The sequence below is a fragment of the Trichophyton verrucosum genome, assembly GCF_000151505.1.
Source record: "Trichophyton verrucosum HKI 0517 chromosome Unknown contig00416_1.f1.exp, whole genome shotgun sequence".
NCBI classification, from domain to species: Eukaryota; Fungi; Ascomycota; class Eurotiomycetes; order Onygenales; family Arthrodermataceae; genus Trichophyton; species Trichophyton verrucosum.
In genome coordinates, this window is record NW_003315351.1 from 22,585 (window position 1) to 34,849 (window position 12,265).

General features: G+C 49.8%; 5 protein-coding genes across 5 annotated transcripts; 2 read left to right on the forward strand and 3 right to left on the reverse strand.

The window, feature by feature from the left end:
* Positions 1–654: 654 nt before the first annotated feature.
* TRV_05432 (DnaJ domain protein) lies at positions 655–1,338 on the forward strand (the record flags this gene model as incomplete). Its single annotated transcript, XM_003020420.1, has 1 exon — positions 655–1,338. The coding sequence occupies one exon, from the start codon at positions 655–657 to the stop codon at positions 1,336–1,338; it is 684 nt and encodes a 227-aa protein (XP_003020466.1).
* A 402-nt stretch (positions 1,339–1,740) lies between these two features.
* Positions 1,741–2,888, reverse strand: TRV_05433 (uncharacterized protein; the record flags this gene model as incomplete). The annotated part of the gene is made up of 4 exons (XM_003020421.1): positions 1,741–1,890; positions 1,951–2,453; positions 2,526–2,556; positions 2,625–2,888. 4 exons carry the CDS (start codon positions 2,886–2,888, stop codon positions 1,741–1,743), a joined length of 948 nt encoding a protein of 315 aa, XP_003020467.1.
* A 138-nt stretch (positions 2,889–3,026) lies between these two features.
* On the forward strand, positions 3,027–3,254 carry TRV_05434 (uncharacterized protein; the record flags this gene model as incomplete). The annotated part of the gene is made up of 1 exon (XM_003020422.1): positions 3,027–3,254. One exon carries the CDS (start codon positions 3,027–3,029, stop codon positions 3,252–3,254), a length of 228 nt encoding a protein of 75 aa, XP_003020468.1.
* A 133-nt stretch (positions 3,255–3,387) lies between these two features.
* TRV_05435 (uncharacterized protein) lies at positions 3,388–5,994 on the reverse strand (the record flags this gene model as incomplete). Its single annotated transcript, XM_003020423.1, has 7 exons — positions 3,388–3,634; positions 3,794–5,076; positions 5,131–5,279; positions 5,341–5,376; positions 5,432–5,484; positions 5,606–5,656; positions 5,846–5,994. The coding sequence occupies 7 exons, from the start codon at positions 5,992–5,994 to the stop codon at positions 3,388–3,390; spliced, it is 1,968 nt and encodes a 655-aa protein (XP_003020469.1).
* A 2,068-nt stretch (positions 5,995–8,062) lies between these two features.
* On the reverse strand, positions 8,063–9,696 carry TRV_05437 (G-patch DNA repair protein (Drt111), putative; the record flags this gene model as incomplete). The annotated part of the gene is made up of 3 exons (XM_003020424.1): positions 8,063–8,880; positions 8,952–9,425; positions 9,453–9,696. The coding sequence occupies 3 exons, from the start codon at positions 9,694–9,696 to the stop codon at positions 8,063–8,065; spliced, it is 1,536 nt and encodes a 511-aa protein (XP_003020470.1).
* Between the last annotated feature and the right edge of the window lie 2,569 nt (positions 9,697–12,265).

Consider the following 12,265-nt stretch of genomic DNA (forward strand, 5'->3'; position numbering starts at 1 on the left):
AAATATTTTAGCGAACAACAAAAAGCTCGTTCTTGGAAACCCTGTATGTGACTCCGCTGGGATTTAGAAAAGAGCCGGGCCTGTACAATGCAAACAGAAGAGAGAAACCAAGCCGCGCTCTTCCGGTAGAGACTCTCTGCTTGTGTGTTCGTTTCCTCGCTGTCTCCGTCGTTACTGCGGGCGCGGGCGACTAAGAGTGGTCATGTGACCTTATCGGCGATAAGCTAGTTCGTTAGTTAAGTAACTAGTTAACCTCCAGAGCCAGCCCTGACCTAACTAACTAGTTCGTTTCCTCGACTTCGTCCCGTCTGAAGATCGACTGCGGACGGATATAGAACGACCCAAGGGTTGAGACGACAGCAGCCGCAGCAGCTGGAGAGCAGGCACGAGACATGAAGGAATGCCGTTTTGTTCCCATACCCCGTGGCTGCGACATTCTCCGGCTTTCCTCTTCCGCGCTCCGATAACACGACTCACTTACTACGGCTGCAACGCCTTCTCCTCCACGGCTTTCCGCGCTGCAGCTCAAACATACTATGACATACTCGGTGTGCCAGTCACTGCAACGACAGATGAGATCAAAAAGTATGCAATTGGCTTCCTGTCATGCGGCATTTGCAACATTCTACTAACTGTTATCGTTATTCGCGCGCAATGAGCAGAAAGTTCTATGCTCTCTCCCTAGCCCATCATCCTGATAGAAACAAGGAACCAGGAGCAGCAGATAAATTCTCCTCTATATCATCGGCCTACCATGTCCTCGCTAATCCTAAGAAGCGCGCTCGATATGACCGAGAGAACAGCATTCGTATTCCTTCTGCTTCGAGTACAACCACTCGGCCTGGAACGGGTAGTTTCTCATCTGCGTCAACGTCAGCAGGGGGGTCACAGTTTGGCTCTCGCCCTGCATCAGGGCTAAGTAAGCGCAGGGGAACTTTTAAGGGGCCTCCGCCTAGCTTTTATGCGAATGGTGGTTACGGGACAACCCAGAGACAGTCGCATGAGCATCAGGCTGGGCCGCACCAGCAGGAGCATCCTGAGTATCATCATTCTGATGTTCCGCATTTTGATGCCAGGTCTCATCGGCGGACTCAGTCGCATGAGGATATGAGACGGCGAGCGAGACGGGCTAGGAGCGTGGAAGAGCAGAAGAAACGAGCTGCGGAAGGACACTCGTTTGGAGGTGGATATGATGAGGGAAGCATGACGATGAGATTTTTGGTTATATCGGGGATTCTGGCTGTGGCCATGCTGAGTGCGGGCCTTGGGAGGATGAAGATGAAAGAACCTGGTCTGCAGGAGCTGTCCGCGAGACAGAAAGAATCTCGAACAAAGTAGTATGGGAGCGATGTGACGGGTTGACTTTGTACAATAATGCCACCAGACCAGACGATAACGGGGATGTATATAAATGGTATTAGACAGGAAAAGACTTTAACCAAAAATGTAATAAATACGTCAAGTTCATCTCAAAGTCATGTGCATAGAAAGACGCGAACCAAGGACCAGATAATATGTGAATGGTATATGTAATAAAACAAGCGAGCCAAGCATAATTGTATATAATACTAAGACGTGAAGACAAATAGTTTATTTGGCTATAGAACTTTAATATATCAAGAGGAAACGCATAGTTCTGAGATAGTACAGGGGAACGCTAGAAGACAAAGCATTCGGTATGTTCCTATTAGCAGGTTATGGGTTAACAGGTTAAGTAGTGCTACGGTGGATAGCACTGATTTAACCCTCGAAGGTGAAGCTGGCGCCAACCTTGTGGGCGGCCTGGTTAAGGTTCTGGGTATCGAAGGAAGCTCCGAGGCCGAGGGTGACACCTGGGCGGAGGAGGACGTTGTAGGCGAGGGCGGCGATACCGCGGTCGTTGATCTTAGCCTATAGCCGTGATGGTAAGCATAGTCTCGGGGCAGGAGAGTTGAGGTTGGAGATATATACCTTGGCGAAGGAGGATGGGTCAAGTCTGTACTTGCTGGCAACCTCAAGGCCAACGGTGTTTCCGGACTTGGAGTCCCAGGTGGCCTTGGCACCAGCCTCGACCTGGGCGTTGACGCGGTGGTAGTAGCTGGCAGCGAAGACAGAGAGGTTGTTGGAGGCAGTGATGGCGGCAGAGTACTCTGGGAGAGAGTAGGCGACGGCAGCAGAGTACTTAGTGATGGCGGCCTTCTGGACGTCATAACCACCCTCGGCACCGACGAGGAAGCCCTCGTGGCCGAGGACGGCGTCGAAGTTGGCAGTTGGGCCCTTGAGGAGGTCAAAGAAGGCACGGGTGTGCAGGTTTGGCTGCTTGAAGTGGAGATTCAACTTGGCACCCTTAGACTGGGAGTAAGGGATGTACTGTGTGAGAACCTCGGCCTTGAGGCCCTTGGTGATGTTGTTGTCGAGCTCGAGCTTGGTGTCGAGGGCGTTTCCGGTGGTCCACATCTGGGTGAGAGTGAGGCCTAGTAGCAGTCAGTCGCTTGGGTTCAATTGGCTACTGGCTAGCTTCAGCAAATCGGTGTATATTTATTTACCGGATGGAGCATCGACGTATTTGGCCTCAAGCTGTATGTAGGACAAAGGAAGGTTAGCAATTGTAACGAGACAAAAATATCCGAATACCCGAGACTTACGGATCCAGCAATGGAGCCCTCGTGGGCAGATTTTCCCTTCACATTGAAGGTAACGCCATTGGGGGCCTTGGACTTGACCTCGAGGCTGGCTGTGGTGCAATTGAGTTGGTCAGCGCTTAAGCTTAAAAGGACAACGTCACCAGCGACGACAACGACATCACAGCAACGGAAACAATTGATAAAGATCTCTGCATACCTGGGTTGGTGTGGTAGAAGTCCTTGTTCAGGAGCTGTAGAATATGCGATTAGCGTGCTGCCTCTCATACTCCGAGAGTGATGTGGAGAGCGAAGTTGTTGGGGGGAAGTTTGGGGAGGGGCGCCGTTTAAGCAACGCGCAGAGGAAGAGGAAGCCGTACATCATTGGCAGCCTTAGCAATGTCACTGTAAGCAGCTGGGGCAGACATGGTGAAGACGGAAGTCCTTGGACGAGACTTGAAGATGGCGTTGATGAAGGTGACGGAGGTTGGTGAAGCTGGCGTTGCTGGCGTTGTTGTTGTTGGAGCGAAGAAGGAAAAAGACGGAAAGCGAGAAAGAAAAAAAGACGGGAAAAAGACGATAGGTCACGTGGAGAGCAGGGCCGCCGGGGCAACCTCAAACGGGCGTGGAAAAGGATGCCTTCCTATTGGTTGACCCCTTTCACGTGATGTGCCTTTCATAAAAGCGCGGCCTGGACTTGATATAAAAGAGAGGGCCAGGAGGAGAGAAGGTAGAAGAAGAATGATGGTCTATTAACTAGCTAGGTCCGAGATCTCGCTTTTAGTAGTTACAAAGAGAAAGAAGTAGTCAAGGACAAAGGAGAAAAGAAAGACAGGATGGATATACCACCCCCCCCTCTCTCCCTGAGGAGGAGAAGAGAAGAGAAAAAAAGCTGGTCAAAGGGCTCTTTTCTTCTTACTGCTCGTACTTGGCGACGTGGGTAGAGATGGCCCTGGACAATGATGTTAGCATTGGACAAGGCAGAAAACTGGAAAGGGTAGAGAAGATTAGACGAACCGTCCGCTGGGATCAGTCTGTTTGGACCAGGTTGGAGTCCATCTGCTGACGGTGGAGGCACAGTAAGGTGGGAAGTGTTCGTCGAACATCATGCGGTACCAATATCTGCAATCTTGTTAGTTTCTGTCTATTCAATTGCAAAAGAAAGAGGGAGCACGGAAATCAGGTAGACGTACGCCTCCTTGGAATCTGGAATGTCGTCTCCCCATTCAGGCCTGGGGTTCTTCATCATCTCGTCTGTGACATGCAGCTCGGCGTTGTCTTTGAGAGCATCGATCCATCCATACCCAACACCGTCACTGAACTGCTCCTTCTGGCGCCACAGGTACTTCTCGGGAAGATACGGCTTCGTGTCAGGCTCATCAGTGGTGTCAAAGGCCTTACGAAGAATGTATTTCTCAATCCGTTCCTTGTTGATCATTTTCTCAGCGGGGTCAATACCCATGGCGTCTTCGAGGAACTGCTTGTCTAAGAAAGGCACGCGAGCCTCTACACCCCAAGCGGAGGTGGACTTGTTTGCACGCAGACAATCGGCCAAATGTAAGTTCTTGACGCGGCGGACGGTTTCGGTATGGAAGGCGGCCTTGTCTGGTGCAGCGTGGAAGTACAGGTATCCACCGAAGATCTCATCACTTCCCTCTCCGCTGAGCACCATCTTGACGCCCATGCCCTTGATCTTCCTGCTGAGAAGGTACATGGGTGTCGAGGCGCGGATGGTGGTCACATCATATGACTCGAGGTGGTAGATCACATCAGAGAGGGCGTTGAGGCCGTCTTCAATGGTGAAGGTGAGGGCATGGTGCTTGGTTCCAAGGAACTCCGCCACTTCAATAGCAGCCTTGGTGTCGGGGGCGTTGGGCAGGCCAATGGAGAAGGAGTTGAGCTGTGGTAGGGTGCTGACAGTCGAGATCTCATTGGTGTCATCGATTCCAACAAGGCCGGAGTCAGTCCCATTTGGACTGGTGCCGTTTGCTGCCCCGTTCTGCAGCAATTCCTTCCGGGCGGCTTGCATCCTGAGCGTCTCACGCTGAGCGATCGAAGCAACCAAACTGGAGTCAAGTCCGCCAGAAAGAAGCACTCCATAAGGGACCTCTGCCATCAAGCGTTTCCTCACGGCCTTCTCAAGACCTTCACGGATCAATTTGTAGTCCACAGGGGCCGAGGGGACGTTGGTGGGATCCCACCACTTAGGCTGGAAGTATCTGGTCATTGTATCCGTCTTGGAGTCATAGACATGACCTGGAGGGAAAGAGATGATCTTGTCACAGACAGGATGAAGAGACTTGAGCTCGGAAGCAAAGTAGACTGCTCCTGGGGTCTTGGAAGACCACCCTTGGTAGAAGCTTGTGATACCAATGGGGTCTCTGGCAGCTACCACGCGGTTCTCTTTCTTATCGAAGAGGACCCAGGAGAACATGCCATCAAGATACTTGGGTGCATCAACGCCATGTTCCATATACTGTCAACTAGTAAGCACCCACGCTTATTGTATATATATCGAGGAGAAACTTACTAATGGGATGACTACTTCGCAGTCTGAGTGTGTCTTAAAGTTGTAGGGTACCTTCAGGCCCTTTCTGATGATTCGGTGATTGTATATCTCGCCATTGACTGCCAGCGCCAATGTCTCATCATCGTTGACCAGGGGCTGAGCTCCAGAGTCTACAAGCATAAGTATCAGCAACCACTCCTGCCTACGGAGCATACCGGGACTTCAACATACCGACTCCGACGATACTCAATCGCTCGTGTGCAAGAACTAATGACTGTCAGTACGTCCCTTTTTCTCCTTTATATAAATTGCTATTACTCACTTGTGTTGTTGGCAACGAAGTTTCCACTCCAGTCAGGTCCTCGATGGCGCAAGCTGTTCCATTGAATCTTGACTTAGCGACGTATGTCCTTTACCATCACTTTCACTCTACTCTTTCGGGGGATACAATATGCTCTCTCTCGAAATGCACAGAAAGGCCGAAATAATGACTCACGCTTTCGCCATGCGCAACGCAGTCGGCTTGAACTGCTTCACATCGGGGTGACTAAAAGCAAATATCAGTAAGCACACAGTTCAAATACATCGCATAGGCCTCGATTGCCCGTCCTGAAGCAGCAGAAGGAAAGGAAAGAAACTGCTGGTGAAGTCGACCGGGGCGGGAGTCATACCAATGGCAGGCAAATATGCCACACATCTTTGCGACGGAGGTAAAGATAATCACAGTAGAACAAACTGTTGCAATCCAAGAAATCGCGAGTCCAATTGACCTGATCTCTGGAGCCTCTTGCTCTTCGTCTTTCTCTCGTCTTCTCTTCTTTCGCCTGTCCCTTCGGCCTTGTTCTCCTTGACTTGTGCTTCTTCTCCCGAGGGGCAATAAATCATTTTATAGGGTGGGAATCAAAGTTTTTGACTCACCCGGAGTAACAAAAAAAAAGAAAAAAGAAAAAAGGGAGGGCAAAGATAAGGACAAGAGCCGAAGCACTCAGGCTAGCTGCCGGTTAGTCAGTCAGTCGTCGGGGAGCTTACTTGGATAGCTATGTATCTAGGAAGTGCCTGTGTAGAGAGTTGCTGCCCCCAGCTGCTGCGTCGCGCGCTGCCTTCTTCTGCCCATCTGCCTCCCTGTCCTCCGATGACGGAGCTGGGCGCTTGAGCCTCGTGCCGCGCCAATCAGCTGTCAGCCAGGCGGTAATTTGCTTTCCGCCCCTTGTCACCCTGATCGCGTGCAGGCAGGGGGCAGACGAGGAAGAGCCAGGATGGTGCCGCGCAGGCGCCGTTTAGCGCTGAAGTGGTTTCTACAGAGTATCAGAAGCGAAAGTGCGAGATAATCTAATCAGGCCGTTGTCATAAACTCATAAACTAGACTTCTAAGTCTCCTACATAGACGAGTCCCCCAGTGGCATAGACCAAGTGGACAAGAAAAGAGGGGGGGGGGCGAAAGTAGATCTGGACGGGAATTAACGCCGTGCTAACGTGCAGAATGAAAGAGAAAAGCGATATAGAGAAATTTAGATGAAGCGTCGAATCAATCCGCAAGGTATCGGTGTCTCTAGACGGCAGGATGCTCCTTTACAACTTGCCGTACTTTCTTCTCGTAGGCAGGACGGTCCTTTTTGAATAAGTTGTAAGCCTCGGCCTGCGCGGGGGATTCAGGGTTCGGGTCATCGAGAAGGTCTTGTATTCCAAGAAGGATCTGCTTGATCGTAATCGCCGGTTTCCAGCCGTCGTCCTCTGCCAAGATGGACAGGCATACAGTTCCGGACGGGTAGACGTTCGGGTGGAAGAGCGGGGGAACAAATTTGCCTGCATTCATGGTCAGACACCCTATCATGCATATATCTTCGGTTGTCGTCTGGTCAACATACATTTTGGGGGTTTTGTTGGGTATTCTGCGCAGAATCGAAAAAAGATATTGGTTAGCATGACTTGCTTGCCTACCACATAAATCAGTCCGCAAACTCACCGTCAGGGAAGATTAGATCGAGCTTGAACAGGCCACCGTCCCAGAGCGTCTTTGATTTCCCCGGTACTCCGCATTCCCATCGTTTCAGGTCGAGGGCGCCCTGGGGTGTTCGGTATGGCTTCGCGAAGAAGCCAAATGGGTGGTCCCTTCGCCATTGTTTACTGCGCCGCCGGAGAAAAACAGCGTCAGTCCTCAGCACGGAGCTCATATAGATACGCTTTAAAGGCACTCACCGTTCCTCAGTCAGTCTGTTTATACAGAGAGACATCTTGCCTGGTCTGAATGGGTCAAGTTGCTTGCTCGATAGCCGGTATGGTCTGACAGAGTGGCAAGAGGTGGAAAAAGAAGAAACCCAGGATATGTCAAGAAAGAAAAGCTCCCTTTTATACCGTAACACAAACGACACAAACTAAACAATCACTTCTCCCTCTTCACAGTTCTTGAACTTCTGCTGCGTGATCTTCCTTCTTCTTTGCTTGCTTTGGCTTCAAGATCGATAAAGTGAAAAAGAAAAAAGGCCAAGACTGACGTTCCAATTGGAAGTGGGGAGGATCACGTGTCAGTCAAAACTACTCTCTCTCTCTCTCTCTCTGTTGGCAGCTTCTATAAATAAATCGCAGCGATTGAACATGTTTTTGATAGGCAGTGATCCATCATAGCTTAATTGTGCAGTTCTATCTACAAATACATAGGCATGACTGAAGTATTTTACTGTTGGCATTGCGCTAATCATATCTTCCCTCTTCGAAACTCTCGCTATCGAAAAAGCGGGCTGTTATTGTATTACCATTGAATATTCGGCCTTCGAGTGCATTAACCGCCTATATCTAACCGTCAGCAAGGTCTACACATCCAGCGATGGCTCCCCAAACTCACCCGCAAAGCAGATAGTTGATTGGTAAATTTGATGAAGACAGGGATCCTGTCTTTGCTGTTTCGATCAATGTAAACTCGCTCGACACGGCCGTACTGCGAATCTGTAAGTCCCCACTAGTCCAACCAAAAGTTCAAGACGATATAAGGATGCCATACCTTTTCGCCGCACTCATCTCCAATCTCCTGCATTAGCTCGCCCGATTCTAGCTCCGCATCCAAGTCCAGTCCGTCTACCATTCCATGCAAAATAACAACGTCAGACATGGGACCAAACTTCCCTTGCTCTTCCTGTTTTCTGCCACCACCGACGATTTTACCCCTTGGGCCACCGGGCGGAGCAACTCCGCGTCCTTCTGAATCTGGTTTCTTCTTCTGTTTTTGTACTTTGACCTGGAGCGGATTGACTATGCCGGACTCATTCGCTCCAAGACCAGAGCCCTTTGTCCAGCCATATTTAGTTAACAGTCGCTCTGCGAAGCCCTTCTGGCCTGGTCTGAGGGAGCGAGGGGCATCTTCATCTCCTTCCTTGTTTGCATCTTCTTGTTCATTCGCCAATGTTGCTTCAAGTTCAGCTTCGGTAGCAGGAAGATCTCTAGGCGCCGTAGGCAATGCGTATCGAACCGGAGGGCGAGATATGGTGGCTGCACTGTATTTATGGCTAGCTGGAGCTGTCGATGCGGGAGCCTCATCCGTAGGTGATGGCTGTGATAACTGTGATGGCTGCGAGGGTTGAGGGGATGGCTCTGGCTGGTTGATGTTCGCACTCAGCCGTAATCGTCGCGCGTACGCCTCTTCGCCGGTTGAATCATCAGGAATTTCTACAGCAGGCTGTGGGACAGCTTCCGAGAACGTACGTTCAGGCTCTGGAGACTCTTCCGGGGGCGCATTCAGGTTGGGCGGCGGCGCAAAAGATGGGGGAGGAGCAAATTGTCCTGCAAGGAATATGCATGGTTGGCATCGTCTTCAAAATGAGACAGAAAAAGAGAAAGGAATAATAACGTACTGTTCATTTGCGGCCTCGATCGCTCCTCATCACTGTCCTCATCACTGTTATACTGTTGCGCCAGTCGGTGGGCATACAGCCGATCCTTCCACTCTCTGACCTCTCGTATCTTCTCATCGCTATGCTTATATGCCTCATAGCTGTTGGGGCGCGTTGGATCGTAGATGTCATCCCAGTTCTGTATAATGACCTCAGACTCGTAGTTTTTTTTCCGTTTCTTCCTACCGCCGCGTTGCCTCTTTTCTCCTCCATAATATCCATTAACATCGTCATCGTCTGCCGTGGCCGTCCAATCTGCAATCGTCGACTTCCCAGTTGGACGGCCCGCGGTTACCGCACCACTCGTAGTACCCTGGTCTGGGGTTGCAGGACTTGCTGAGCTTGTAATAACAGGCGGTTTTGAGATGCCGGATTTCGCCTTTAGCCTCTGAGAAGGCAACTGTGGTCTTTTTGTGGGCTGAAACCGTAGAGAAGCTGTAGTTCATTTAGAAAGGAAAAAACCAAAAGAGGGTTTTCGGGATACAAGTGAGCCAATCATGTCGGTACAGACTGTTTGAAGAGAGAGGGTATAAGCTCTACCGGCACTTATCTGCTGCTTTTTCATGGCAGGGTCATCTTGGGGAGCGTCTGTAGCTTGCTTGAAGACTACTGGCGCGCGCGAGATGGAGGCGCCCTCAGGAGTGTCGAGCAAATTCGCATAGAGCGACATACCCGGCTTGGGTGTAGTCGTCTTCTCGGAGGACATTTTGAAGACTTCCTGGGATGCTCCGTATATAAAGGAGGGAGAAGCTGCTATCGAATCCTTAGTCTTTCTTTAGAACTGGCATTGCCGCTCACTAGCTGCGACGAAGGCCTTCGTCCATATCGGGGGAAGCTTTCAAGAGTTCCGAGATAGGCCCGTAATTTATATTGATGTCACGTGAGGGATTATGCCTATTTGCGTAAATTTGGTTGCCAAGAGCGTGCACTTGTGAGTTTCGTCACCATTAAAAGCCAACGCTCCATGCGAACTCCAACAGATACTGCCTGATGCAAGGCCCGTCGATTATAGTTGGTTGGTTGACGTCTGCCGTATGGTCAAAGGCCCAGATGAGATTGAGAAGTATCACCTGCAAGGTTACGAATGCTGGTATGGATGCTGTCATTGTGGCTCCTGTCGGTGACGCTAGCCGTTTCGTCCCGAGGTTATGGGAATAACTATGGCCGGTCGCGTTGGCCATTCCATTGGACCTAGGATCCATGAACCACCATCAGGCGACGGTGGTGGCTGTGAGTGGTCCTGGAACCAGGCATGGTTATCACAATCGTGTCTAGCATTGACAGAGTGGGTAGTTGTGCGACGCAGACTTCTGACACAGTCCTTATCTGCGAGACTGATTGTGATATTTGATCAGGTCTTTTCCCGGTTACCTCCAGGTCTAGAACTCTTTGTAGGTCCAACTATCGTGCGGCGTAATATAACTTTTATCATGCTTTGAGGATAAATAACCTCGCGATGTGTATCTTGTGGCGGGGGGGGACGTAGTGCTCACTCTTAACCAAAATCCCACTGGTTATATACCTCTTCCATACTATTCATACAAAATCTACGGGTCATATTCATTAACTAAGAGTCTAGGTCTGACTTCTTCCCGGCTAGCTTAAGTGTCTAAGAAATTTCCCACGAAACAGGTGCGCTCCACCTTTTCTACAATTGCGTATGATCCCCCCCGGATATGGTTTATGAGTTACGTATACTCCGTATAGGTTAGCGAATAAATTAACACTGCTATGGTGCTTTCCAATACGCCTATCGTCTATCAAGGTTTATTCCTCCTCTCGCAGGTATTTAGTTAAGCTTTCGTCCCGGGCCGGGTCCATCATTGCAGCCAATGATATTTAGGCACATAACTATTTCAGCCTCTTCCTTATCAAGTTAAACTTAATTCAGTGCATGGTCGGAAGAGTTATGTGCTCTACGAAGGCATGCTTTACACGAAGCGAGGCTGCCTAGAAATTTAGTCCTGCAGAATGCCTTTTTTATCAAGTACATTAAAGCGGTTTTGGGCCAAATTCCTAACCTCGGATAAGTCAACTAAGAAGAGGCCTAGACTCCAATTTATGCGGGTACCCTATGGCCAAAGAAAGGCATCCCATTCTTTTGGGAGAGAATCGCGTTTTAAAAAGAAAGGAATTACACACCGGGAAGGTCCAGACAATGGATTTCATTGCTAAGGCAACAACTATCCCTGTCCCAAGAGTATACGGGGCGAGGCATGTCCAGACAGAATGGGCCAAGAAACTCTGTATAGTGATGGAGTATATACCCAGAAACCCATTAAATAAAATATGGAATGATCTAGATTAGGGTCAGAAAACAAATATATGTCTCTAGATTAATGGATACCTAGCTCAGCTTCGAAAGCTAACTGGGCATCGAATTATGGCAATAGATAGTGGCGCTTTAGATGTAGGCCTTTATCAAAGGCGCTTTTTGAGGCCATTTAACAGTGTGAAGGAGTTCCATTATGCAATACAGGACCTAGGTATCCGAACAGTGGTCCCGTAAGCACAAGTAATAGAACCAAGATGATACCTTCCAAGCAATAGAGGATTGGCAGGACAAAGCACTGGCACAAAAAGAATAAAAATTATAGGAGAGACGATGCAGTGCTCACTATATGCATCATCCCGAGATATTTTCGTCTCTTCAGGGTTTGATGTGTAGCTGCTAGGTTCAGCGAGGCAGCCTCAGCTCTCTGCTCGATATACACTCTCGGCTGAAAAAACAGATGAAGGTGTCACAACATCGCACCATCCTCTGCCAAATAGCCCTCTCTCTCTCTCTCTCTTTCTCTCTGTCTGTCTCTCTACTGCATCCTGCATCCTGCATCCTGCATCCGCGAGCTGAGCTGGTTGCTTCCAAATTTTGTATTTAGATACTTCCCCTCACGCATCTCCTCATCTCCGCACGCACACGGCCGGCTGAAGGACGAACGCAGGATAGAGGGTGCTGTTCTCAGCAAACTTCAGTCGGGAAAGGCTCTCAGCCGCACGGTACATGTACGCTGGCAGCATGAGATGCCACAATACAGGCAGGAAGAAAGACGGCGCGACGAATAGAAAGAGCTGGGGAACTGTTTTGCTCGTGCGGGGGTAAATCCGGAACACCATCTCCAACTAGACGCTTATGTCATCCACGGGCCGAGGGTTGCAGCCGAAAAATGACGAACAGCCGAAGATCCCCTAAGTTTGTTTTATATACGGAGCAAAAGAACCCCCCTTGGATGTTTGGTCTCTTCTGCAGTTTTTATATCTTCTTCTGCATAGAAGTA